This window comes from Tamandua tetradactyla, chromosome 6 (genome assembly GCF_023851605.1).
Source record: "Tamandua tetradactyla isolate mTamTet1 chromosome 6, mTamTet1.pri, whole genome shotgun sequence".
Classification (NCBI taxonomy): domain Eukaryota; kingdom Metazoa; phylum Chordata; class Mammalia; order Pilosa; family Myrmecophagidae; genus Tamandua; species Tamandua tetradactyla.
Window position 1 is genome coordinate 57,887,954 of NC_135332.1, and position 24,043 is coordinate 57,911,996.

The 24,043-nt window shown below is 55.7% G+C and overlaps 1 protein-coding gene across 2 annotated transcripts; it reads right to left on the reverse strand.

Moving 5' to 3' along the window:
• Nucleotides 1-5,698: 5,698 nt before the first annotated feature.
• Nucleotides 5,699-21,182, reverse strand: P2RX1 (purinergic receptor P2X 1). 2 transcript variants are annotated; one of them, XM_077165580.1, is made up of 12 exons: nt 20,818-21,182; nt 12,881-13,028; nt 12,566-12,637; nt 12,104-12,173; nt 11,705-11,801; nt 11,334-11,414; nt 10,926-11,067; nt 8,512-8,639; nt 7,994-8,084; nt 7,562-7,627; nt 7,064-7,165; nt 5,699-6,959 (listed from the first exon to the last, which is right to left on the reverse strand). In XM_077165580.1, exons 1-12 carry the CDS (start codon nt 20,952-20,954, stop codon nt 6,894-6,896), a joined length of 1,200 nt encoding a protein of 399 aa, XP_077021695.1. In that variant the 5' UTR covers nt 20,955-21,182; the 3' UTR covers nt 5,699-6,893. The 2 variants fall into 2 exon arrangements, with proteins under 2 accessions (XP_077021695.1, XP_077021696.1); XM_077165581.1 differs by lacking the exon at nt 12,566-12,637.
• Nucleotides 21,183-24,043: the final 2,861 nt, after the last annotated feature.

A 24,043-nucleotide genomic window follows, 5' to 3' on the forward strand; every position in this document is an offset into this window, starting at 1 on the left:
CCCCAGACCTGGCCTTTCAGGAACTTGGAATCTGGGGGAGAGAAACAGGAGACTCTGCCTTGAGCTCTCAGACTGGGAGCAAGCAGGGATACAGACGTCTGGGGTGTAAAGCCAGAGTCACTCATTCATGCAACAAATATTCACTGAGCACCTCCTATATACCAGGAACTGGGCTAGGTGCCGGTAGATAAGGCAGTGAGCCCAAAAGACAAAGTCCCCGCTCTCATACAGTTTAATTTCTTATAGATAGCAATAAGTCAAGGCAAGAAAGCTAATAATAAATATATGATATGACAAGTGAGTGGTATGTGCGATGAAGAAAAATAAAACAGTTAAAGAGGGATAACGAGTAAGGAGTTGGGTATTCTCAGGGAAGGCCTTTCTGAACCCAGACTTAAGCAGACATCTGAAGGCAGCAAGGGAGACAGCCCTGTGGGCATCTGAAGACAAGCATTTCAGGAAGGAAACAGCAAGCACAGGGGTAGGCAGGGTTAGGCAGGGGGGGGGCCGGTGCAATAGTGCTCACTCTGTTTGAGCAAAGAGGCCGACCTGGCTGGAAGGGAGGGTCTGCAGGTGGGAAGCGCCCCAAGGGAAGCTCCACGGAAGCATAGTTAATTCTGCAGAGAACGCCCAGTCTTTGGCTGTGCTTTGCCCCAGGGACGGCTTACTGTAGGAGGGGAGACTTTAAGCTCTTTCTTGACCATTAAGCTGGGCTGCAGGAGCGGGGAGAGGATGGAGGTTAACAACATGCATAAGCAAGCAATGTGCTCACAGTCTCCTGGTTGAAACTTTGGGCCTAATTTGGGGGGGGGGGGGGGGAGTTACTTTGTAGACAGAGACCAGGAGGCCTTGAAAGCCAGAGGAGGATTTTTGAGCTGGGGAATGACTCAGATGAGGTTTAGATTGATCCCTCTGGCTCGCGGCCATGGGGACCGAGGAGAGAGGGAGAGAATGAGAATAGCGAGACCAAGGAAAAGGCAGGGGCTGTCTCCAAAGTCTGTGACCTTTCTGATCATTTTTGTTTAACCAGTTGTAATACAGGCACCCCACGAATGCAAAATGTTAAAATAGGAAAAACTGTATGCTGGAGGGAGGACTGTATATGGGAACTCTGTGCTTCTGCATGATTTTGCTGTAAAGCTACAGCTTCTCTAATAAAATTAAAAAGTCTGCGAGCCTAGGACAGTTTGGCACATAGCAGGTGCTCAATGCGTAGGTGCTGAATGAAGGAGTGAATGGATGTGAGGACCAGCACTTCTTCCCGGGAATCCTCAAGGGCGCAGGGGTGTCCTCCTCCCACATTCGCATGTCCACTTGGCACATCCCTCCTGGCACCCACCGCGGCAGAGTCCTGCCGCCGACCCCACACATAACCTTCTCCGCAAGCTCCTGTACCTTCCAGACACACACTCATTCTCCACACACACACACACACACACACACACACACACACACACACACACACAGGCGCACGCCGATGTCCGCGTGACCGGTCCTCACACACCACTCCACCAGTGATGCGTGCGTCCCCCCCGCAATAGCACACTCCCATGTCCACGTGACACCCGCACACCCGCCTCCAAACACCACACACAGGGCCCCGTGCACGTGTGCACCCTCCGAGCCACCAGTTCTGTGCCCACCCGGACCCAGAAGCCGCAGCGACCGCCTCCGCCGCCCCGCCTCAGCCGAGCCCGGGCTGCGCAGCCGAAGCCGCGCGCCGCGTCGCTCCCGTTCACCCCCCGCCGCCCCCCTGCAACCCAGCTCCTGCCGAAGACCCAGGGGAGAGCCGTGAGAGGAGCGCTCCGCGGAGACCCACACGTGGGTGCACCCGTCTGGGCCCACTCGGCCCAGACACCGCCTCGCACCAGGACTGGGGCGGGGGTAGGTAGCGCGCCCTGTAGGCGCAGCCCGACACGCAAGAGCGGGGGAAGGGACGCAGACTGGGGGACGCTCGCACAGGTGCGGTCCCGGCGGCGGGCACAAACAGAAGCAGGCTCCGGGAGACCCGATCCGGAAGACAGAAGGGGGTCGGATCCTCGCCTGGACGAGGTCCTGGCTGTCCTCGTGGACACGGTCTCGCAGACCATCCCTCTCTCCCCTGCAGGTTCCAAGCGGATGTTCAGGCGTTCGTCTCCTCCCGCGCGCGCCCCACGCCGCCTGCCCGCAGATTCCTACCTTGAAGCCGGGAGACTGTCTCCGCGGCCCGGAGGTTGCCCGGGCTCGCTCCCGCGGCGCGCGCCCCGCCCCGCCCGCCTGGCCAGGGCCGGGATCGCTGGGCTCCGACCGCCGGCGCGGCTGCCCTCGGCAGCGCTCGCTCCCCACGCCCGCCGCCGCGCCCGGCCGGCGCTCATTGGTCGGACTGTGCAGTCCCGGCGCCGCCCAATCAGAACCCGGGGGAGGAGGGGCCGCGGAGGGCGGAGGCTCGGGACCAGCCCCTCCCCCTGCGGCGGGGTTGGCCCTCGTCACGCCCCTGGCCCCCCCCCCCCGGGCAGGCTCCTCCGAGTGCCCTGGAAGCCCTCCGGGCTACGGGGCCTGGGGACTGCTGGCGTTTCCCCCCGAAACTCTCTGTCCACTCAGCCCAGCGCGGGTGAGGGGCGATGCGTGCGGGGTGGGGGTGAGGGGGGCGAGGCCAGATCAGAGACGGGGCTGAGGCCTTGAGTGGCAGGCTCAGGTGCTTGCCTTTTTGCTGGGTGCGGAGCCGGGGAGCGCTTTTGCAGGGAGTGCTGGAGTTGGGGTCAGATTCATGTCTGGGGAAGGGCCCTGTGAGCAGAAGGCAGGAATGGTCTAGATGGAGCAGAGGAAGTGGATTCGACAGATATGGTGACCTTCAAGATGGCTGTTCCAGGGGGGTCTGGCCCTCCCCCCCGACTCCTCCCTGGCAAACTCACTAACTCTTCGTTCAATTATGTTAAGCCCTCCTCTTGCGAATCCTTTTGGCTTCTCGCCCCACCACTTGCCCCAGACAGAGCCCCAGATCATTTCCTCCCAAACCAGGCCCCCTGTGCCCCTATCTCAGAAAATAGAGCCGGAAACCTGGGAGCCACACAGCCTACCTCTCTCTTGCCTCAACCAGTTAACCACCAAGCCCTGCATGCTAGCTCTTAAATATCCTGGAATCCTTTCACTTCTCTCTACCCCTCTGAACCTACCTTAAATCAGGCCACCACCATCTTGCATCTGGATTGCTGCTGCAGCAGCCTCGTCACTGGCCTCCTGCCTCCAGTCTTATCCCCTACTAGCCTTTCTCCACCTGGGAGCCCAAATAATCGTTGAGAAACTCAAGTCCAACTAGTCAGCTCCTGCTTAGGAAGCTTCCTTGGCTCCCTACTATTACCCTGAGAATAGGTCCAGTGAAACCTTCCGTAACCTCATTCATACCTCCCTGCCCGCCTAACTCCTACTTGGCTTTCAGGGCTCAATTCAACATTCCTTCTCTCAGGAAACCTTCCCTATTACTTCCCCAGTGCCTAGCATGGGTTAGCAACCCCTCCTAAGAGCTATCTTAAGCCCAGAATCTGTTTACCAGTCTGTATTCCCTCTTGACTGGAGGGCGGTGACTGTGTCAGATTCATCTGGCACACAGCCTGACACATTCATTGTAGGTGATAAATAGATGTTTGTCAAATGGGTAACTAACTGAATATGGTTACTGGGTTGTTGCGGAAGGAGGGCTGGAACAAAGAGAGAGAGTTTGAGGAGTCATCAGAAAGGACCCATGTTGTCATTAGAGCAGGAAGGGGTGAGGTCATTCAGAGCAAACAAAACAGGAGCCCTAGGAACACTTGCATTTAAGGGGGAAAGAATTCTGTACCAGGTAGGATCAGGTCTGGCTGGGATAACCGAAATCCCACATAAAAGCCTGGAGGAAGACAAGCAGTCTGCCAGATTTTGCCTGCTTCTACTCACTGCTCCAATGACCTCTGAATATCATTCTTGTGCTCATAGTCAAGCATAGCAGCTAGAACTCCAGCCATCACATACATATTCCAGTCAGTGAGGTGGAAATAATGATAAAATAGAGAGCAAAGAATCGACACCAGTTCTCTTTTAAGGAAAGTTCCTGAAAGCTACCACACGACACTTCCACATGCACACCGTTGGCTAGAACTTGGTCACATGACCAGATCCAGCTGTAAGAAGAGGGTGGAAGATGCAGCATCTATTCTGGTCACATGCCCAGCCAAGAACCAGAGAGAATAGACTTAGGGGAACTGACACCACCATTGAAAGGATAGATAAATGGGGGAGGGGGGCAAAATCCTATTGTGTGCCAGACTGTGCTAGGAACCTTACATTCTTTATCTCACCCCAACCTGAGCAGAGGCTGTTATTCATCCCTGATTCACAGGAGAGGCTTCGAGAGTTAAGCGTCTTGCCCAAGGACACACGCTGTTTTGTGGTTGAGCCACAGTTCAAGCCTGTCTTTTCCTGCCACATCAGGCAGGCAGGAAAACCAGGAGAAGTTGGATCTTAGAAGCCACTAGAAGGAACTATTTCAACAAGGAGGGCTTGGCCAACTGTCAGATGCTAGCAGACCAAGCAGGATAAAGTGTCCACTTGGATTTGGCTAGTGACCTTGGCAAGGATATCCAGGGGAAGTGGTGAAGGTAGAGGCCAGTTGCAGAGCATGAGGACACAAAGGGAAGCCTAAGTAAGGTGGGTCTTTCTGGAAGGGCGGTGGTGAAAAGGGAGAGAGCGTAGCTGCTGGGGATGCTGGCAGGAAAGAGACGGGAGAGGAGAGGAAATACAGAAGCAGAAAAAAGAAGAGACAGCGTCTGTGAGAGGGTCTCTGGGCTTATCAGAGGAGTGGGATATGGAAGATTAATCCTTTTCTGTTCATTCGAGAGGGAAGGGAGCAGGAGGAGCAAAAGCAGGTGGATTTGGAGAAAGAAGGGACGGCAGAAGTGGAGAAGAGGGAGTTGCTGTCATCTAAAATCTGAGGGATGGTTCTTAGGCAAATGGCCAAGGGCCTGAGGGAGAAGGGAGGGCCTCGCCTGCACTGTCCAATGTGGTAACCACTGGCCACATGTGACTGTTTAAATGAGCTAAAGGTAAATGAAATGAACAACTGAGTCTCAGTTGAGCTAGCCACATGTCAGCGCTCAGCGGCCACATGTGGTTACTGGCTAACGTGGTGGGCAGCACAGAGAACATTTCCATCATTGAGGAAAATCCAGATGGACAGTCCCGATCTAGACAGAGCACGGTGATGGCAGGGTGCCCTGAGGCCCCACCTGGGCTGTAAGTCCAGACCTGGAGGTGATGCCCACAGCAGGGGCCCTGGAGAACCTGTCTAAACCATCTCCAGTCAAGGCCTTCCTTCCTTCTTAGGGAGCCCCTCTGAACTCCCTCCTGGAGACAGCCAGGCTCCTTCTCACCCTTGCTTTCGTGAGGCCACTCATGGGGTTTTCTGCCAGTCCCAGGGCCAGGCTTCCCAGAGCCATGGGAGGGATTTGTGGAAGATTGGAGAAGAGCCCCAATATCCAGGGCTGTGCCGGGACCCCAGCCCATGGACAGAAGTGAACTGACTTACCCCAATACTGATCCAGCTGGGTTCGAGGCATAAGAGTTGGGCTCATGATGACCCTCTGCCCCCCACACCCCCACTCCCAACGGAAGCTATAAGGACCGCAGAGATTGCTCAGTTCAGTTACCCATTTCACAGATGGGCACATTGACGTTCAGAGAGTGTGGTGAAGAAAATGCAGAAGGCAGACGTTTATCATCATTCCTTTTATTGTTCTCCACCCCTCGTGTTTCCCCAGACCTTGTGTTCAGACGGATATGATGCAGGCCTTGGGAGCTGGAGCTGAGCCATAGGCAAAGAGCCAGGGATCTGGACGAGGCTCCCACACCCGACCCGAGGTAGCTGAGTAAAGGTTCATGGTCAGGAGCTGTTCTGCTGTGATACGTATGGAGGTGACGGGGCATGGACCATGTCTCCATGTTTGGGGATGTAGATGTGTTCAGATGGGTGTGTTTGCAGAGGCCGGGCTTCACAAAGCTGCAGTGTGGATGCATGTGGGTGGGGCTGCACACGCAGGGGTGGGAGTGTGTGTGTGTGCACGAGACACCATGTGGCATGTGAGCAAACTACACACCTGCTGAAGTGTCTGAGACCCTGCTCAGTGCCTGCAACCGCCAGGAAATACCAGCGTAGGAGATGTCTGAGACCTGAGCAGGGGCTTAGAGTCAGAAGGTTCTAGAGCAGAGGTTCTTAAACTTAAGTTTTAAATGTCCTGGGGAATTTGCTGGCCATGCAGATCGTGGGGCCTAGCCCCTGTGGCCCAGCCCCTGGGGTTCTGCTTCAGAAGGTCCGGGCAGGCCCAGGGACCCACACCACTGACTGGCTTGGCAGGGAAATCTGAGACCATGAGGAACAGGACACATTGTTCCATGCTGTCCAGCATAGCAGCTACTAGCCACATGTGCCCATTGAGTAGTTGAACCATAGCTAGTTCAACTGAGGAACTGAATTCTTAATTTTATTCTATTTTAATTCATTTAAATGTAAATAGCCTGCTGTGGCTAGCGGCTGTCATATTGGAGAGCACAGATCTGGAGGCAGTGGGTGGATGATAAGGACCCAGAGAGAGAAGCACAAAGCCAGGGGACAGCTATGTAGGAGGGGCTCTGCCAGCCCAGCCCATCCTGACCGGGAGAGGCCCAGGTTGCACTGGGGCTGCCTTGGAGACAAGCAGAGTTGGAGCCAGCCTCCAGAATTGCACAGGTTTCTCCCAGTATCCATTCTGAGCTGCGGGCAACCAGGTATCCACCTGGCTGAGTGGGCAGCAGAGCTCCTGGGGAGACCCCTCTGCCCTGGCTGGGGACCCAGCAGAGGCCCAGCCGGAAGCCCCACGCTGCGTGCAGTCAGGAGTTGGGGCTGAGGGTCAGGCTGTCTTCATGTTCTCCTGTAGGCCCAGGGTGGAACTGGTGGCTGCGGGGTCTCGCTCGTCCTGGGAGCGTGTGGAGGGGGCTGAAAGTCAGCCCTGGGGATACAGCCGGCCCCCCCCCGTGCAGCCCAAGGCCTTTAAGGGTTTGACTCTGGGAGTTCTCTTACCGCCGCAGGCCTCACGTCCTCCGCGTACTTGAACTTCTTCTGCTTGTAGTAGTGCCTCTTGGGCAGGATGTAGAGTAGCAGCAGGTCACAGAGAACCGTCGCCTGGGGGTGGGAGGATGGACAGAGCCTGCGAATCTGGGGGTGAGGATGGGGTACAGAGCCCTCCAGATCTCACCTGCATCCCTCCTGACCATATGGCACCGGCTGAAGCCTGCCTTGCTCTCGACACTAGTTTCCTCAAATGAACCATGGGTCCAGAGGGGGAGCGAGGCGCTGCGGGAACCTCAGGACGTCAAGACCTCCCTGCCCCCTCTCTGTCCCAGTCCAGCTCTCGGCTTCCTAAGACTTCCTGTAGGTCTAGGGTGCGGGGTGGGCATCTGCTGGCCCAGTACTGATGTGTCATTATGGACAAGTTTTGGGGTGAGGGACTTGTGCTGCCGAGTGATGAAAGAGGAGGGTCTGAGCCCAACCCAGTAACCCTACGACCTCAGCACTTACCACCCCAAAGATGCCAATTCCAGAGCCGATGGTGGTCATTGTAGGGATGATGTCAAACTTCCCGGCCTGGTCACAAGGCCCAGGGGAGCAAAGAGTTAATAGCCAGAAGGGGCTGGACTGCAGAAGGCCTCGGCCAAAGGACTCTGGGGCCAGACCTGGGAAAGGGGGTGCTTCCCCACCCCTGAGTTAACCTTCTCCACCACGTGCTGCCCAGGGCTCAGGCTCCTGGGGAGGGGAAGGGGGCAGTACCCATCTGCCAGTCCAGTCTCTGCTTTTCCCCGGACTTGGGGAGATTGGGAGGGAGGAAAGGCCGTGGGCTGGAGAGGCCCTGCCCTTGACATAAGAACTGCCGAAGGAAACCTGTCCATAGCTGCAGGTGCCCAGGAAGGGCCCGGCGGGACTCAGGATGTCCCTCTCGCATTGGCCACTCACCTTGCCAGCCACCAGGATGTCAAAGCGGATCCCAAACACCTTGAAGAGGTGACGGTGGTGGGTGCCGTTCTCCACAAAGTACCTGGCAAACCTTGGGGACAGGGCGGGGGTGCAGGAGAGGCTCATGGAGAACCATCCTGGGGCTGCCCAAGCCCTGAGACGGCTGTGAGCTCAGTCCCGTCCCCTCCAACCTTACAGGGAGGGGGACGGGGTCACACAGGGGGAGGCGCAGGCAGGATCCCAGGCCTCAGAGCCCCAATTCCAGGAAGCTGCTCACCGTCCTCGCCCCAGCTCCTGATGTCCGCAGTTTCCCTGCCAGTCCCAGCCAGCTGGGCCTCAAGGGGCCCGAGACCCAGGGGCAGGGGGACTCAGGCCTCCGAGGCCTTGCTCCCTGCTTGGCCAATCCCAGGCAGGATGGAAGCTGCTCAGGCTCCTCGCCAACCCCTCCCAGGACCCTCGCTTGGCACCCAAGGGGTTCTGAGAGCACAAAGCCCTTCAGGGCTCCAAGGAAGGGGCACCTGAAGTTGAAGCCTCGAGACAGATTTTTCTCCTCGTACAGCCCGTGGAACTCGTAGATGGGCTTGCAGTGTTGCACGGGCCAGTCCAGGTCACAGTTCCAGTCGATGGTGATGCCGACCACCCCGCCCTGCCAGGGACACAGGCTTTTAGGGTCAAGACATTCCTGTCTCACAGCTGAGAGGAAACCCTTTGTGCTTGAGGAAAGATACTGAGAAGCTGCTTCAGGACAGAAGCCCTGTCAGCCTCTCTGGCCTCACCTCCTGCCTATCACTCCAGCTTTCTGACGGTTTCTAGATACACCAACTTCTTCCTACCCCAGGACCTTTGCACATTTTATCCCCCCAGCTCTACTCGAGGCTGAATCTTTTTTCTCTTTCAGTCTCTTCCCCTGAGAGGCCTCTGGCCACCACCCCTGAATCTAAAATAATAGCCTGTTATGACCTCGTGTTTTACTCTGCGTGTCTTCTCTGGAAACATTTGTCACTTTGTAATGGTTATTTTTTTTTTTATAAAAATATTTTTTTATTAGAGGAGTTGTAGTTTTAAAGAAAAAATCATGTAGAAAATATTCACATAACCCCCACCTCCGTTATTAATGCTTGGCATTACTATGGCACCTTCATTACAATTAATGAAAGGCTATTATTATAATTTTACTGCTAACTATAGTCTGTAATTTACATTAGGGTTCACTGTTTTTGTAATACTGTCCTATGAAGTTTTAAAAATTTTTATTCTAGTAACATATATATAACCTAAAATTTCTCCTTTAGCCATATTCAAATATAATTCAGTGGTGTTAATTGCATTTGCAATGTTGTGCTGCCGTCATCTCCAGTCATTACCCAAACTTTTCCATGACCACGAATAGAAACTCTGTACCATTAAGCATTAACTCTCCAATCCCTTTCCTCCCACCCCTGGTAATTTGTAATCTACTTTCTGACTGTGAATTTGCATTTTCTAGGTAATTCATATAACTGGAATCATACAATATTTGTCCTTTTGTATTTGGCTTCCTTTTTATGGCTGAATAATATTCTGTTATTTATTGTATTATATATTTTATATATTAAAGTATAATATATATTATTAATATATTATGTTATATGTGATATTTATATATACATATATATGTATATATACCCCATTTTCTTTATCTGTAATGGTATGTTTCTGTGTGATGATTTATTAACCTTTCTTCTCTGAGACTGTAAGCCCCATGAAGGCAGAGCTGTCTGTCTCATTTATCACTGACTCCTGAGTTCCTGGCACAAGTCACAGCATAGGAGCCAGGCAAATAGTGGTTAGATTAAAGAGGGAATCTGTAAAGATATGGGGTAGGGAGAGAAATTTTGAGAAAGCAAAATTCCTCTGGCTAACACAAGGCACAGGGTCGGGGGGTCAGGTGGAGGGAGGGCCTGATGAGCTGAGCAGAGGGGACAGGGAACAGGCAGCCAGCTTCCCAGGAGACTGACAGCCGTACCAGCTGCTGAGGAGGGAGAAATTCCCAGTGAGGGATGGTAGAAGAGTTTAGGAACAGACAGCTGCACCATTCAGCTTTGGGGTGTTGTGTTGCCTCCGTGTCAGACCCTTCTGGGGGTCCGAATCTGGCCAGGCCTGTCGTTTACATGTTGTCTGTGGCTGCTTTTGCCTGACAACAGCAGAGTTGAGTAGTCGGGATGGAAGCTGCAAAGCTGAATATACCTGCGATCTTTACAGGAAAAGTTTGGTGACCCCTGCTGTGTTGAGAGCGGGGTTTTCTAAGGCTTCACAGAGGAGAGGCTCATGCCCGTGCCTGAGTTGGGGGCCCCTGGAGCAGGAACAGTAATGCCCAGTCCATAGGATCACCCGTGCCAGGCAACACAGAAGGGCTGTTCCACGTGGGAACTCCCTCGATCCTCTCCCACCCTGAGACGGGGGCTATTGTTATCCCCACTTTCAGGGGCAGCAACTTAGACCCATAGCCCTTAAGAGACATGTCTGAGGTCGCGCTGCTAATTCGGGATAGAGCTAGAATCTGAACCCAGACAGGTTGAAGGTGTCACAAGGGACAGCTTCTTATGGCATCCCCAGTGGCCGCGGGACACGGGGTTTGAGCTGCTTTTAGGTAATACGTAAAGGCAGCGGAGCCTCAGCTGACAGCCGGGTGACACCATCTTCCCGCACCCATTCATTGTGTTGTGCCAGGGGCAGACAGGCCTGGCCCTGTTGAGGACACAGACCTGACCCTCGGGGTGGGGAGGGCCCAGGCTTAGGGGACAGACCCAGGCCTTGGCAATGCCCCTTCCTACACTCGGCACACACCCGGGAGGCTGTGGGGTGGGAGGATGAACTGGGCCTGGAGAGCCTGTATTGGCCCAATGATCCTGGGCCCCAGCCCTCCCGGCTCGCCTGGCACCGACCCCCGTACCATCTCCGCCAGGGTGCTAAAATTCTGCCCTGACTCTTGCACCACATAGCCGAGCTTGAAGACAGGGCAGAGCGGGTGCCTGGTCTTGTCGTGGAGGCAGGTCCTCATGTAGCTGTCATCCACCTCCTCCACCAGGTTGCGCCTGGAGGGCCAGAGGGGGTGGTGTGGGCAGCCCCAAGGGGCCCGCTGGGAATCTCTGGGGCTCCCTCAAGGGCTCCAGAAAAACCCTTTCCACAGGCCCCTGGACACCAAAGGCTAGCCCGCTCCAGGGCCCGGCCCCAGTTTCTGCCTCCAGGGTGAAATGAGCAGGAATGGAGGGAGACAGAGACCGCTAGGGCCAGCTGCCCCCCCCTCTTCCCGCCCCCCACTAGGGAGCCACCTGCACCCCTGCCTGGGTTTCCCACGAACCTTTTGACCTTGAATCGTGGAAAGCTGATGCTGTTCTTGATGAAGAGAGTGAAGTCCTCGGCCTCGTGGAGAAGGGCAGGGCTGGAGGAGACTGCACTCACTCGCTGCCCTCCTCAGACCCCTGTGTGGCCCCCACCCTGACCCCAGGCTGCCGTGGCCCAGGGTGGGCGGCGGGGGAGGAGCGCGGGGGGCTGGGGTCGGGTGGGCGTGCTGCAATGGTGGGCTCTCTCACCTTCAGCCTGGGCTACGCAGATTGGGGTGAGGGGTCAGAAGAAGGGGGGGCTGGATCCTTCCCGGAACACAGATCCAGGGTGCTCCTCTCTCTGGGGCGGGGACCCCAGCTCCCAGCTCCCTGGAAGACAGGGCGTTACCTTGGAACATTGTCGTCCACTTCCACGGGGCACCAGCCGAAGATCTCACAAGTCTGCACTGTCATGTTGAAGGTCACACACTTGCCCGTGCGGATGCCTGGAACAGGGGAGGACCCCCCTGAGTGCCCACACCGAGCTGGAAATGCAGGCAAGGCTGCCCGGGCCCCATCCCTAGATGCCCCCAGTGATGGGGCACCCAAGAGAAGGGGCCTGAGGACAGCAATGTGGCTGGGTCTGGGACAGGTCAGTCCAAGGTCAGGGTGGCAGGAGGGGCAGGGCAGAAAGGACTTCCTGGTGGGGGGCTGCCGGGGGTAGGTGGGTGTGGAGACAGGTGGGCCTGGGGCTGAGAGGGACTGGGGGAGGGGAAAAGTGGTTGGTGAGGAGGGAAGCTGACCTCACCTTGAGCCTTCCTTTGGGCCTTCCCAGGGGTGCAGCCGCTGTCGTCCTTGCACGTGCCCCCTTCCGGATGCTGGGGGAGGGAGAGCTGCTGGCCCAGACCCTTTAGGTAGGGTCCTGAGAAGAGCCCTCCCACCCCTAGGGTTCTAGGGAAGGTGTGAGGCAGAGTCTCAGCCCCCTTGGGGTGACCCCAGCTAATAGCTCCCACCCCCCCACAGTTGCCGTCCCACACTGCTCTGCCTAGGATCTGCCCGATTGCCCATGTCAGCCATCAGGGGGTGGGGAGAGGGCAGAGGTGGCCACTAGGACCCAGCATCCAGCTTGGCATACTGCTGGGAAGGAAGGCTCAGCCCTGAAATTCCACCACTGGGCCCCTGCAGGAAGCCTGCCTGGCTTCACCCTCTTCCAAGTTATTGTTCCCTGTGGGTCTAAGAAGGGAGGGGTGGGGGTTGCAGGAGTCCTCACCTCTGCGCAGTATCCTTGCACCTGATAGGGGGTCATGATGAAATTGGTCATGACTACAAAGGAGCTGTCCCCCTGGAAATGAGGGGCAGGGGGTGGGTACGGGAGAAGGATTGGAGCTGGGAAAATAGCCCCAAGAACCCAACCTCCATATCCCATGATGTTGGAGTGGAGTGATATTTCAAGGCTGCTTGTCTCTCAGTTACATATGGGGAAACTGAGGCCTCGAGAGAGAGATGGGAGCTGGACAGGTCGACAGCCCAACCTGGCCCTGAGCCAGGCCCTGTGGGTGGGAGGGACACCCCTGAGTCAGCTTACCTGGGCTGGGAAGACATAGTCAGCCACATCCCAGACTTGGGGCCTCCGGCCTGGGGAGTGTGTCACAGCCAGGCCCTTGAGTTTCACAGACACGCTGCTGATGAGGCCGCCGGAAGTTTGGTAGCCCTTCTCGTAGACAAATACCCACCTGCAGGGAGTTCAGGGTGCAAAGATGGAGGGGGCTGTGGTTCTGCACTAGAACTGGGCAGGGCTATTCAAGGATGGGCATGTGGAGAGATGACCCCTGCTCTTTCTGGCACCAGCTGGTCCTTTCCCTCTTCTCCCCAGGTGCACCTCTGAGCCACCCCTCTCCCGGAGCTACATTTTGGGCTGGATGGAAGAGAGTGGTGGCCTCCCCCAGGTGGCCTGTGTCTGAAGTTCCACCACCTTTTTCCCTATACAAATACTAATCCCCAGGGAGAAGACCCATTGAATGCTTCCTTCAGATACTTCTTCAAGACCAGGATTTGCTGAGGCTTGGGGGCATGACCTGGAGACCAAACTTCTTGGACCCCCAAACCTCCCTCCCAGAGTGCTTCTGCCGTCCTAAGGTCTTCCTACAGAGAAGCCCAACAGCCTGGCTTTGAAACCCAGCTCACTACTCACTGGTCATATGATTTGGGGTAAGCTATTCAATTCCTCTGTGCCTCAGTTTCCTCAGTGTGATGGTTACGTTCTGGTGTCAACTTGGCCAAGCAATGATGCCCAGTTGTCTGGTCAGGCAAGCACTGGCCTGACCTTTGCTACAAGGATAGTTCGTGGCTGGTTGATAACATGGAAGGCTGGTGTGTTAAATCATCAGTCAATTGATTGCATCTGTGGCTGATGCCATCTGCGATCAACTGAGGCATGTCTCCCACCAACAAGATAATTCAATCAGTTGAGGTCTTTTAAGGAAGGAGAGATTTTTCACTGCTTGTTTAGCTAGTGGAGTTCTCCTGTGGAGTTCGTCCAGACCCTTTCTCCGAGCTGCCAACTTCACAACCTGCTCTATGGATTTTGGACTCTTCCATCCCCACAGTTGCCTGAAACACCTTTGTAAATCTCCTTTTAGAGATCTTTCCTGTTGATCCAGTTTCTCTGGAGGACCCTGACTAAAATATTCAGCTGTAAAACGAGAATGATAGCAGTACCAATAGTATTAATTGTTTATGGTTGGGTGTCAGTAAATCAGTTAATGTGTATGAAAGCACTTAGGAAGGGGACTGGTCCTAAATGTTAGCCCTGGCGGAGCTCCCAGGAAGGGAAACTGGAAGGAAAGCAGAGGGGGCTAGTGGGCATCTGCATGGCTCATAGCACCTGGTCCCCAGCCCTGGACCCTGTGGGAATGGCTTAGGCTGGAGACCTCCCTGCTCCCTCGGGCAATTCTGACCTTCCCTTCCTAACATGAAGCATCCTTGTTCCTTTGGCTCCTCCACTTTCAGTCTATGAGGTTCAGTGGGTCTGAGCAACAACCCCCTCCCCACCCAGCTCCAAGAATGGGCAAATGACTGTGGCTTGCCAAGCAGTTCTCCAACCCCCCTGGCAACAGTAAATGGTCTGAGGATGGGTGCATGACCCCAGGTATTCCGGTGATGAGGCCAGGATTTTCTGGGAATTACTGGGGGGCTAAGCAGCATGGCCACAAGTCCAAAACTGTGGTTTGCCAAAGCCTGGCCACCTCATGGAGAGAACAAGCCTGAAAATGAAGCCAACCCAGAGGACATCCTGGCCAGGAGAGGAAAGAGGTGATGTTTGCATACCTGGATCCAGCCATGCCTGAAGCACACATAAAACCACTTCTGGACTTATAAATACATGAGTCAGTAAATTCCTTTCGCTTGTTTTGCCAGTTTGGGTTTGGTTTCTGTTTCTTACAACTGAAAGCTATCTGGTAACACTCCTGTCCAGGGTGTGGGCCGTTTCCTTCAGGAAAGACTCCCTGGAGATTCAGGGGACCTGTGTGTGTGTGTGTGTGTGTGTGTGTGTGTGTGTGTTCATGGTGCCTAAGTGTGTAGCTGTGTATCTCCAGGGCAAAGCTATGGCCTTGTCTGGCTATGGGCAGATGTGTTATGCCCCCTTCACCCTTTACCCCACTCCCAGCCCACCTGTCTAAGCAGAACTCAAATTTGTCTACCCCACCCTCCCTGCTTCCGCTAGCACACTCAGGCCTGGTAGCAGGAATCCCCCACGCCTCCCGGTCTTGGAGCCACTGCTTGCTCTCTGTGGGCTGTTTCCATGCTGCAGCCCCTAGGGAAGCAGCCTGACGTTTCCCCTCCCTTCCCACAGGCCACGGCCCTCCGGTTTCCAGCCCCTCCCCAGCCTGGCGCTGAAACCAAACCAGACTGCTGGAGCCAAGTCTGGTCACTGCTGCCCCCTGCACGTCTCTGATGGCCACAGGCAGAGAATGACAAGAGGCGGTCCCGAGACTGTGGTCCTTCCTCCAGGAAAGCCTCTGATGCTGTGCCCAAGGTGTCACAGATCTGTTAGGGCTTGGGGTGGGGAGCTGCTCTCCATTCTGAAACCCCTCGTGGGTGGCCACTGACCTTCCTGTCTGCATCGCCCCCCTCACCCAGTGCACAACCCTGCAGCAGTTCTCTCTTTACCCAGTTCCAACTCCTTATGGTCCACATGGGGAAACTGAGGCTGGGGGAGTTCCCTCACAAGAGGGAGGCCAAGCAGGCAGCAGGCCCTGAGCTGAGGGCTCCCAGGCCAGGAGTCTACCCCACCACTAGGCAGCATGGCAGAGCCTCCCTGCCGGGAGCCAGGGGCACAGAGGGGACACGGAACCACATGAATCTGTGTTTCTGGGCTGTGTCTGTCCCTCTGAGCTATCAGTCTTTGGGGACTGAAGAGAAAAATCAATTCTGGCATCAGTGACTTTGATCCTGTACATAGTAAACCTGAGCGTGGTGCCAGCCGCCTCGTCCCCTGCTGCCCTGCCCGTCTCTCCAAAACCATAATCACCTTCAGCTGGCCTTGCTGTCACCACCCCGGGGTGGCCACTGACGGGGCGTAACGCCAATCAGCACCTTTGGAAGCCCCCCTTCCAGAAACTCTTCTCATTCATTCTGCCTGGTGGAGGAGGCTAGGTGGGGAGGGGTTGAGAGTGTGATCTCTGGGGTCACACGGGCCAGGCTCAGGCACCGGCACTGCCACGCACCAGCTGACCTCAAGCCACAGATTAATCGGCTCTGAGTTCCTGTTTCTTCATTGCTAAAATGGAAGTGATGGCACCTGCCTCACCCAGGCTACACCTTCAACAGATCTTTAGCAAGGGCCTGGGCGTGTAAATTGTCTAGGAAATCGTTCGGGGGTAGTTTCTGTGAGTTCTCTTTAAGGAAATTAGCACAGCACCTGGCACGCAGTAGACACTTCATAAATAAAATCTCCTCTGGAGCCTTCCCTTGCTGATTTCCCTTTCCCTGTTGATCCACCCCCATCCTTCTATTCTCAGCCCAGGCAGAACCCCGCGTGAGCTGTCACGGACTCACCGTGTCCCCAGATTTCTACCTCCGGTTCTGCACTGTTCCCTTAGACTCAATGCCACGGGCTTATGTAGGCATTCAACAGATATTTATCAAGCCCGTCGTAAGCCCTGAAAATACAGAAGTGAAGGAAACAAACAAAATTCTATACTTAAGAAATTGTTTTAAATATCCGTATCTCTAGCTGGCCGACGGTCCCCCACCATCACTGCCACTGGAACGTCTCATGGGCACCTCAAATTCAACTGGGTCCTTTGGAAAACAGTTTGGTGGTTCCTCAAAAGGCTAAAATTAGAGTTAGCACAGGATCCAGCAATTCCACTCCTAGGTATGTGCTTAGAGAAGTGAAAAAGTATGTCCACAAAAAAAATCCTGGATGAGGATATTCACAGCAGGATATTCATGGGAGCTCCAAAGTGGAAGCAACCAAATGTCCATCAACCCATGAATGGACAAACAAAATAAGGTAGAGCCATACAAGGGAGTATTATGCAGCCATAAAAATGAATGAAATAGCACTTCCCACTCCTTTGAATGGCTCTAATAATAATAATAATAAAGGAAAATCAGTGTTGGCAAGGATATGGAGAAACGGGAACACTCCTACATTGTTGGTGGGAATGAAAACTGGTGCAACTGCTATGAAAAGCAATTGGGAGTTCTTCAAAAAGTTAAACGCCCATTCATAGGTATAGACCCAAGAGAACTGAAAGCAGGTGTCCCCACAAAAACTGGTACATGAATCTTCATAGCAGTATTATTCACAAGAGTCAAAAAGTGGGAACAACCCAAATGTGCATTAACAGATGAATGGAGAAACAAATGTGGTCTATCCATAAAATAGAATATTATTTAGCCATAAAAAGGAATAAAGTTCTGATGCATGCCACAAAATGGAGGAACCTTGAAAACATCATGTGAGGTCAAAGAAGCCAGTCGCGAAAGGACACATATTGTATGATTCCATTCATACGAAAAATCCAGAATAAGCCAGTCCACAGAGACAGAAAGTAGGTTAGTGCTTGCCAGGGGCTGGAGAGAGAGGATAGCAGGGAAATGACTGCTAAGGCATATGAGGGTTTTTTGGGAGGTGACGAAAATGTCCTGAAATTAGGAAGTGGTGATGGTTACACAACTCTATGAAAGTACTAAAAGAGAACTGTTCACTTTAAAAGGGTGAAGTTTATGATATATGAATTATATGTCAATTTTAAGAACTCAATTGAGCCAAACTGAACCTATCTCCCTGTAGAACTTGCCCCACCCTCTGTGCCCTCATCACACAGAGGGGATGCAGCAATGCCTGAAGCATGCATTGATCTCCCGGTTGCAAAAGCCAATCAATACCCCCATCTTTCCTTTTAAATTCCTTTGAATTGGGCTTCTGTCACTGGCAACCAAAGGAGTCCTGGCTAACTTGCCCATGAAAGGGGCTCTTCCTCCAGGCCTGGGGAAGTCACCCCGGGGAGTTCTGATCTCTCTCTGCTCCCCCCGCCCCCCGCCCACCAGGAGCCTGACACACACTCGGTGGAGAAGATGCTGGAGAAACATTCCCTGGATGTGTTTCTCTCAGCAATAGTGCATATCCATCCTTATCCCTGATTGGCATGTTCTGGGATCCACCCAGAGACCTCAGAAGTAGGTGCTTTCAAGAGCTCTGCCTGGGGACGCGGGAGAGAGAGGGGTGCAGACCGAGGCGAGGAGGGGCCCAGAGGGGCCTGGCTTTCGCACCCCAGGCCTTTGCTCAGGACTGGTGCCACCACTATATCACCCCCTGTAGGAACATTTTTTCGGGCCCCGCTCTCCAAGCAGCATTCACAAATGTCTCTGGGGACACCCTACGCTGCAGGTGAACCACCCCTTCTCCTCCCAAGACCAGAGTCTCTGCAGGTGGGGGTCTATCCAATACTTCCTAACACGGAGTTATACGTTGAGCACAGACTTTCCAACTTAAAGCATCCCCTTGCCCCCATCACACATCTGAAGTCCACTGCTTGCATACCTCCAGTGACGGAGAGCTCATCACCTCTCAGAGGACAGCTCTAACTATGAGACGATCTTTTTGAGCCAAAAGAGCGGCATCTTAGCTCAGCCTGGAGGATCCTCAGGTCCACCTGCTTCCTCTGCTCTCCCTGGACTTTCCAGAAGAGTGTGACACATAGAGATTGTTGCCTGTTTCCCTCCTTAGAGTCTGTTTGGCTTCTCTGTCTCTCTGCACCTGTCTCATTAACTCTAAGTCCCAGGCCCTCTTTTCATCTGAGTTAATCTCCAGTGTTTGTCCTTCTATCCAGTTCCGTCTCTGTGTCCATTACTCTGGCCCTCAGCTGCCCCTCACCCAGGCAATGCCCCTGTCTCTCGGGCTCGGAGGTCTGACTCTTAGGCTGCCCTCCATGTCTCTGCTAATGTCCACAGGGCCAGGCATTCAGACAGACGTGTCCCGTCTCAGAAAAGAGCAAATTATTGCTCCTGAGTGCAACTTCTTTAGACGGGTTCCCTCCAATCTCTTCCCACAGATTGGATGGGAAACTGAGGCCCGACATGCTGACCGAGTGCAGGCTGGGCAAGGACTCCTGTCTAGTCTACTGGCTCCTGCCGGAGGGATCAGTGCAGATGGGCTGTGGCCAGATGAGGGCGCCAGAGACAGCGGGAACTGCCACCCAAGCTGGATCCGGAGCTGGTCTTGGGAGCAGGGAGTCTGAGGGACCCTGCCCTCGGGGCCTCATGGCTGCTGTGTGCCTTGGGCAGGTCAGCGAGGCAGTTTGCTTTCTAGGATATCGAGCTCGACTGTGGAGCCAGGCACACCTGGGTTCAAATACTGGGTTGGCCTCTTCAGAGCTGTGAGACCTTGGCTAAATCACACAGTGTCTCTGAGCCTCACTGACACATTCATTTAGGAACTGAGTGGTCAGTCTTGGAGGAAAGGATGGAGGTAGTGAGGGCCCTGACATTAAAGGTATTTGTTCAGGGCTGGATGGTGGCTTGGGTGGGTGTAAGGGCCTGGCCACCATATAAAAGCAGGACCCCGTGCTGCTCACAGCTGCTCATCTGCAAGTAGAAATAGGGAGCCATAGGGGCCTCGGGAGGACATTCTCCCAGCCCCTTTGACCAAGGGGCCGCTGGACCCAAGGTAGTGCGAGCTCTCTTCCCAGGGAGGGTCAGGAGTGAAGCTAATGGGGACTGCAGTGCCTGGCATGCCCCCATTTGTGACCCATCAGAAAGGTCCCCGAGCCATTGTAATGGCAGGAAAGGGGAAGGCAGCAGAGGCATGTCTGAGGCCCAGGGCCCAGGATGCCTCAGTTCTCACCTCGATTTACTACTGACTTGCAATGTGACCTGGTAAACCCATTGCTCCTCTCTGGACCTCAGTTTCCCTCACAAGCTCAAACCAGATTGCAGATGTCAGTGTGGGCTGGATATGGTATGGTGGCAGAGGCCAAAAAGTGTCAGAGGCTGGCCCTGGCCACGCTCCGTCTGATCAGCTCTGAGGGAGGGCAGAGGGATGCCAGGGACCCTGGGGGTCTCCACTCGGCAGTTCTGCTTTGTTCCCACAGCAAAATCAGGGGCACGGAGACCAGAGGGCAGAGCCCTCAGGATCACACAGCCAAGTCAGGCCGGGCTGCCTCCAGGAGCCTCTGTCACACACATGTGGGCACCCAGCTTCCAGGGAGCATATGGGGCATGCGCACAGGCCCAGAGCATCCACGCACATACACGTGTACTTATGCCTGCACATTCACACAGGTGCCAGCCCCGGCCAGGCCTGATTTCAGGAGAATGGTCTTTACGTGGTACCCAGAATAGTCAGACTGTACAGGGAATCCCAACTCGCTTCTGACACTGCCCTCCTGGGACAGTGGGACGGGTCCAGAGATGCCCAGAGGAAAACTCTGGGGCCAAAAATGACCTCCCTCCCCTGCTTGACATCCTACCATTAAGATATCAGGTTTTCAGAATTTGAGAGGTTTTCTGCCCCCAGGGTCTCAGGCATCCCTGGGTCTCCCTAATCTAAGCAGGGCAAGTGGTAGCAGAGCCTGTGCCCTCTGACCTAGCAGGACGCACCGGTAGAACGTGGCCTGTCTCAGAACGGGCCTGGTTTGGCAGGGCTGGGGGTGGGAGGTGGGGTGGTCAGAGGCAGAAGGCTCGGCGGGCTGCGGTTTGCTGGGCCGGGCCTCGGGTGCCACTCACCATGCAAAGAAGTGTTCCCGTTGAGTCAGAGCCTCGGAGGCTGCCAGCTTTGGCCCGAGTTCACCATATGACCTGGGGCAGGGCTCCCTTCTCAGCCTCAGCTTCCCCAGATCGATAAGGAGTTAGCAGTGGTCTCTCGACCTTCTGAATAGTGTGAGGGTTTGTCCGGATGGAGAGAAAGAGGGGCTCCCTTGGCAGTCTGGCGGGGAGCATCTCAGAGCCTGGAGGATGGGCCCAGGTGGGGGACTGGGGCCAGGGGGTGGCGGGGAGGGGGCCCAGACTCACCCAATGACGTAGACCAGCACCACGAGCTGGATGAGACGGAAGACGAGGCCGACCTTCTTATTTCGAACTAGCACCATCCGGGGGGTGTCGTACTCGAAGAAGAAGGCGGCCAGCTCATCCTGGAGCCGCCGGGCCATGCTGGGCCCCCCCGCACGGCCTGGGCTCTCTCGGTGAGCTGGGCGCCGACACCCAGGTCTGCAGCTGAGCTTCTGGGGGCTCCCCAGCAACTTGGGAAGAGAAGGGCAAGGCAGGTGGGGCCAGAGGTCAGGAGACAGAGGGCAGCTGGAGATGCCTGGGGAAGGAGGGAGAATCCCTGGGTGGTCAGATCAGCTCTTGGCCTCTGCAGAGGATGGACTGCAGGCCAGCCGTGCCCGTGAACAAATAAATTCCCAAAGACAGTTGGGGGCGGGGCTGGTGGGGCCACCCAGGCCCAGCCCCGCTGCCCCTCCTGGCTCCGCCTGGGCCCCGCTGGGCCTCCGGAAGCAGGAGACGTTAGCAGGAAACCACGGGCCACTGGCCACAGGGGAAAAGATAAAGCTGTCAGCCCTCCATGGACCTGGCAGGTCAGAGAAGCTAGGGTGGCCTCGAGCCAGAGCCACCCAAAGCCGGGAGGGCATCCCCATCCTCAGATCTCCTTCCCCTCCCCAACCCCAGCCCCCGGGGTGAGCAGCTCAGTCGCTGGGGTCCTGCAGCCAGGAGGGCAAAAGGGGGAGGCCGCCACTGGTCCTCCTGTCAGAGGCTTCCTGAGTGCATGGCAGGACCCCACCCCTGTCCTGGTGCCACGTCTATCCTCCACCCCTCGGGGCCAAGCCTGCCCATGCCCAAGCAGCCTCTGCATTGGGCTGGACTCTCTATCCCCTCCCTCTCCTCTCCCACCATTTGTCTTGCCTCGGCCACACCTCCACCTCCTTCCCTGACCCCCCCTCCCCAGGACAGAGAGGGCAGCAGGTGCCCTGACAAACCAAGGGCCACACCTGTTACCCTGAGCCCAGCCGGGGGTCTAACATCCCTGGCTTGGCAGCCACTTCCTGGCTGGGGGCTTGGGTAAGATGTCTTGCCTTGTCTGACCCTGCTTCCTCCTTTGTAAAATGGGGGGTTAATAGTACTTTTGTCATAGGTTGAGGCCCCTGGGGGTGGGTACTGATAACATTGAGCACAGATAATCTGAGACCACTGTTGAGTTTGGGGAACACTCCCTCTGCAGCCCCTATTCTGCACCCAGGGGGCTGGGATGGGGCAGGGGCCGGGCAAGGATGACTCGTGATAACTTTCCAAGGCACCCCCCGCCCCCACACACCTCATTTGATAGATGAGAAAACTGAAGCTCAGAGAGGAGAAAGGGGATCCTCAGGGCCCCAGAGGAGCGCCCCTCCTCCAAGAAGCCCACCCTGAGGTGTGATAAGGAGCCTTCTTCTTGGGAAGCCTTTAGCAAAGAAATCACTCCCGGCGGGAAGCCAGGCCCAGGCTGGGATCCGCAGCCGCTTCTCTGAGCACCCCCAGCCCTCCCAGCACCCCCCAGCACCCCCCACCCCCGGCCAGTCCCCGGTGCAGACATCTACCTCACCCCATGCGGAGTTCCGGTCAGTGTTGTGGGGAGCCCTGGATGCCCCCTTCAAGAGGGGCTGACGAGAGGCACGTCCTGGGCTTTTTACGGAAAAATCCAGAGATGCCGAGAGCCTGAGCTGCGGCGTCCTGTTCCCTCGGCCTGATCTTGCCCCCAGACGAAAGAGCAGAGCGTGCCCCTTTCCCAGCTGGTCCACGGCCACGGAATAGGATGCCCAGGACATGCGCTGCTGGGGCATGGGGGAGGCTGAGAGTAGGTCCCTTGGCGCCACCGCAGCCATCCTTCCCCTGACAGGTGCCCCGCACCGAGGAGCACACAGGCACTGCGCAGGGGTGGGCGGGGGGGGGGGGTGGGGGAGAGAAGGGAGGGAAGGAAGGAAACAGGAAGGAAGGGACGAAGGAGGCAAGGAAAGAGGGAAGGCAGGCAGACGGGAGGAAGGGAAGGAGGAAGGCTTGTCGACAGACAGATGGACTGATAGACAGATACAGACAAACCTGCTTGTTGCAGGCTCTGTGCTGACCCAGCACTCTGGCATGCAGGACAATCTCACTCAGGGATGTTAATACATCCAAAGTAAAAAGAAATAAAAGCTATTACATTTCTTTTTCCAATCAGTCACCTTTAAGGTACTAACAACTCTCCAAGAGGAAGAGAGCGGTGATGAAGGCAGGGCCTCTTGCTGCATCTGCTGGTCTGCGTTCAGCGCCTCCCCACCCACCTCTAGCTTTTCCAGGGTCAGGTGCCTGCGTCTGTTTGAAGCATTGTGGGGGGCAGGGATCGGCAGGACAGAGGACGAGGGGGCAAAGTGTCTCCCACACTGGAATTCATCAGGTTTTCCTTTACAACAGCCCTGTGAGCTAGGTACTAGTATCCCCATCTTTCAGATGGGGAAACTGAGGCTCCGGCGGAGAAACACCTTGCTTCACCCAACAAGGAGCCTCCCTGTCTCCTGGATGGCTGGCAGGAGGCTCCCCAAAGTCTGAGGCCTTGGCCTGGAGCCCTGCCCCAAGGTCCAGTACTTGAAAGCCTCCAAGCCTGCCTTATAAGCCCAAAGGCTGGGTGGCCGGCTCGGGTCCTGGGCCAGCCCTTGTACGGAGACAGGCTCTGCTGCCAAGTGCTCGGCCCCAGGACGGCCTCTCCCTTCCTGGCTAAATTTAGAGGTTCTGTGGAGCATGGAGGGGGCTGGTGTCCATCCTAGAGCCACTACTGCCCAGGCCTGGAGGCCAGCTCAGGCCATCAAGGGGTCAGCCCTGGCTGCAACAGACGTCCTTAGCTTCACGGGGTGCCAGGATTGCCCCATCCCGTCTGGGCCTGCCTCAGTGTCCCAGGGAATCCCACACACAGCCTCTCAGATGCCCTGTGTCAGCTTTGCGGTGCCTGTCAAGGGGAGGTCCGGGAAGGGCAGGCACTTATGGGGAGGGAGGCGGCAGCAGTGTCCCCAGGGCTGGCTTCTCCCCATCGCCTCTTCCATAGCCCCACTAGGGCTGTGACCCTGCTGGAATCCTTCCTCCTAAGTGTCCAAAGCGATCCCCCTGGGCTGGTCCTCCACCCTTCTGGTCTGCATCTCCTCGGACCCCAGCTCTTCTCACCCCTGGATTATGGGACTTCTCAGGGCTGACCTAAGCCCCTGCCCCTCAAACGCTGGCACTCACATCCAGCCCT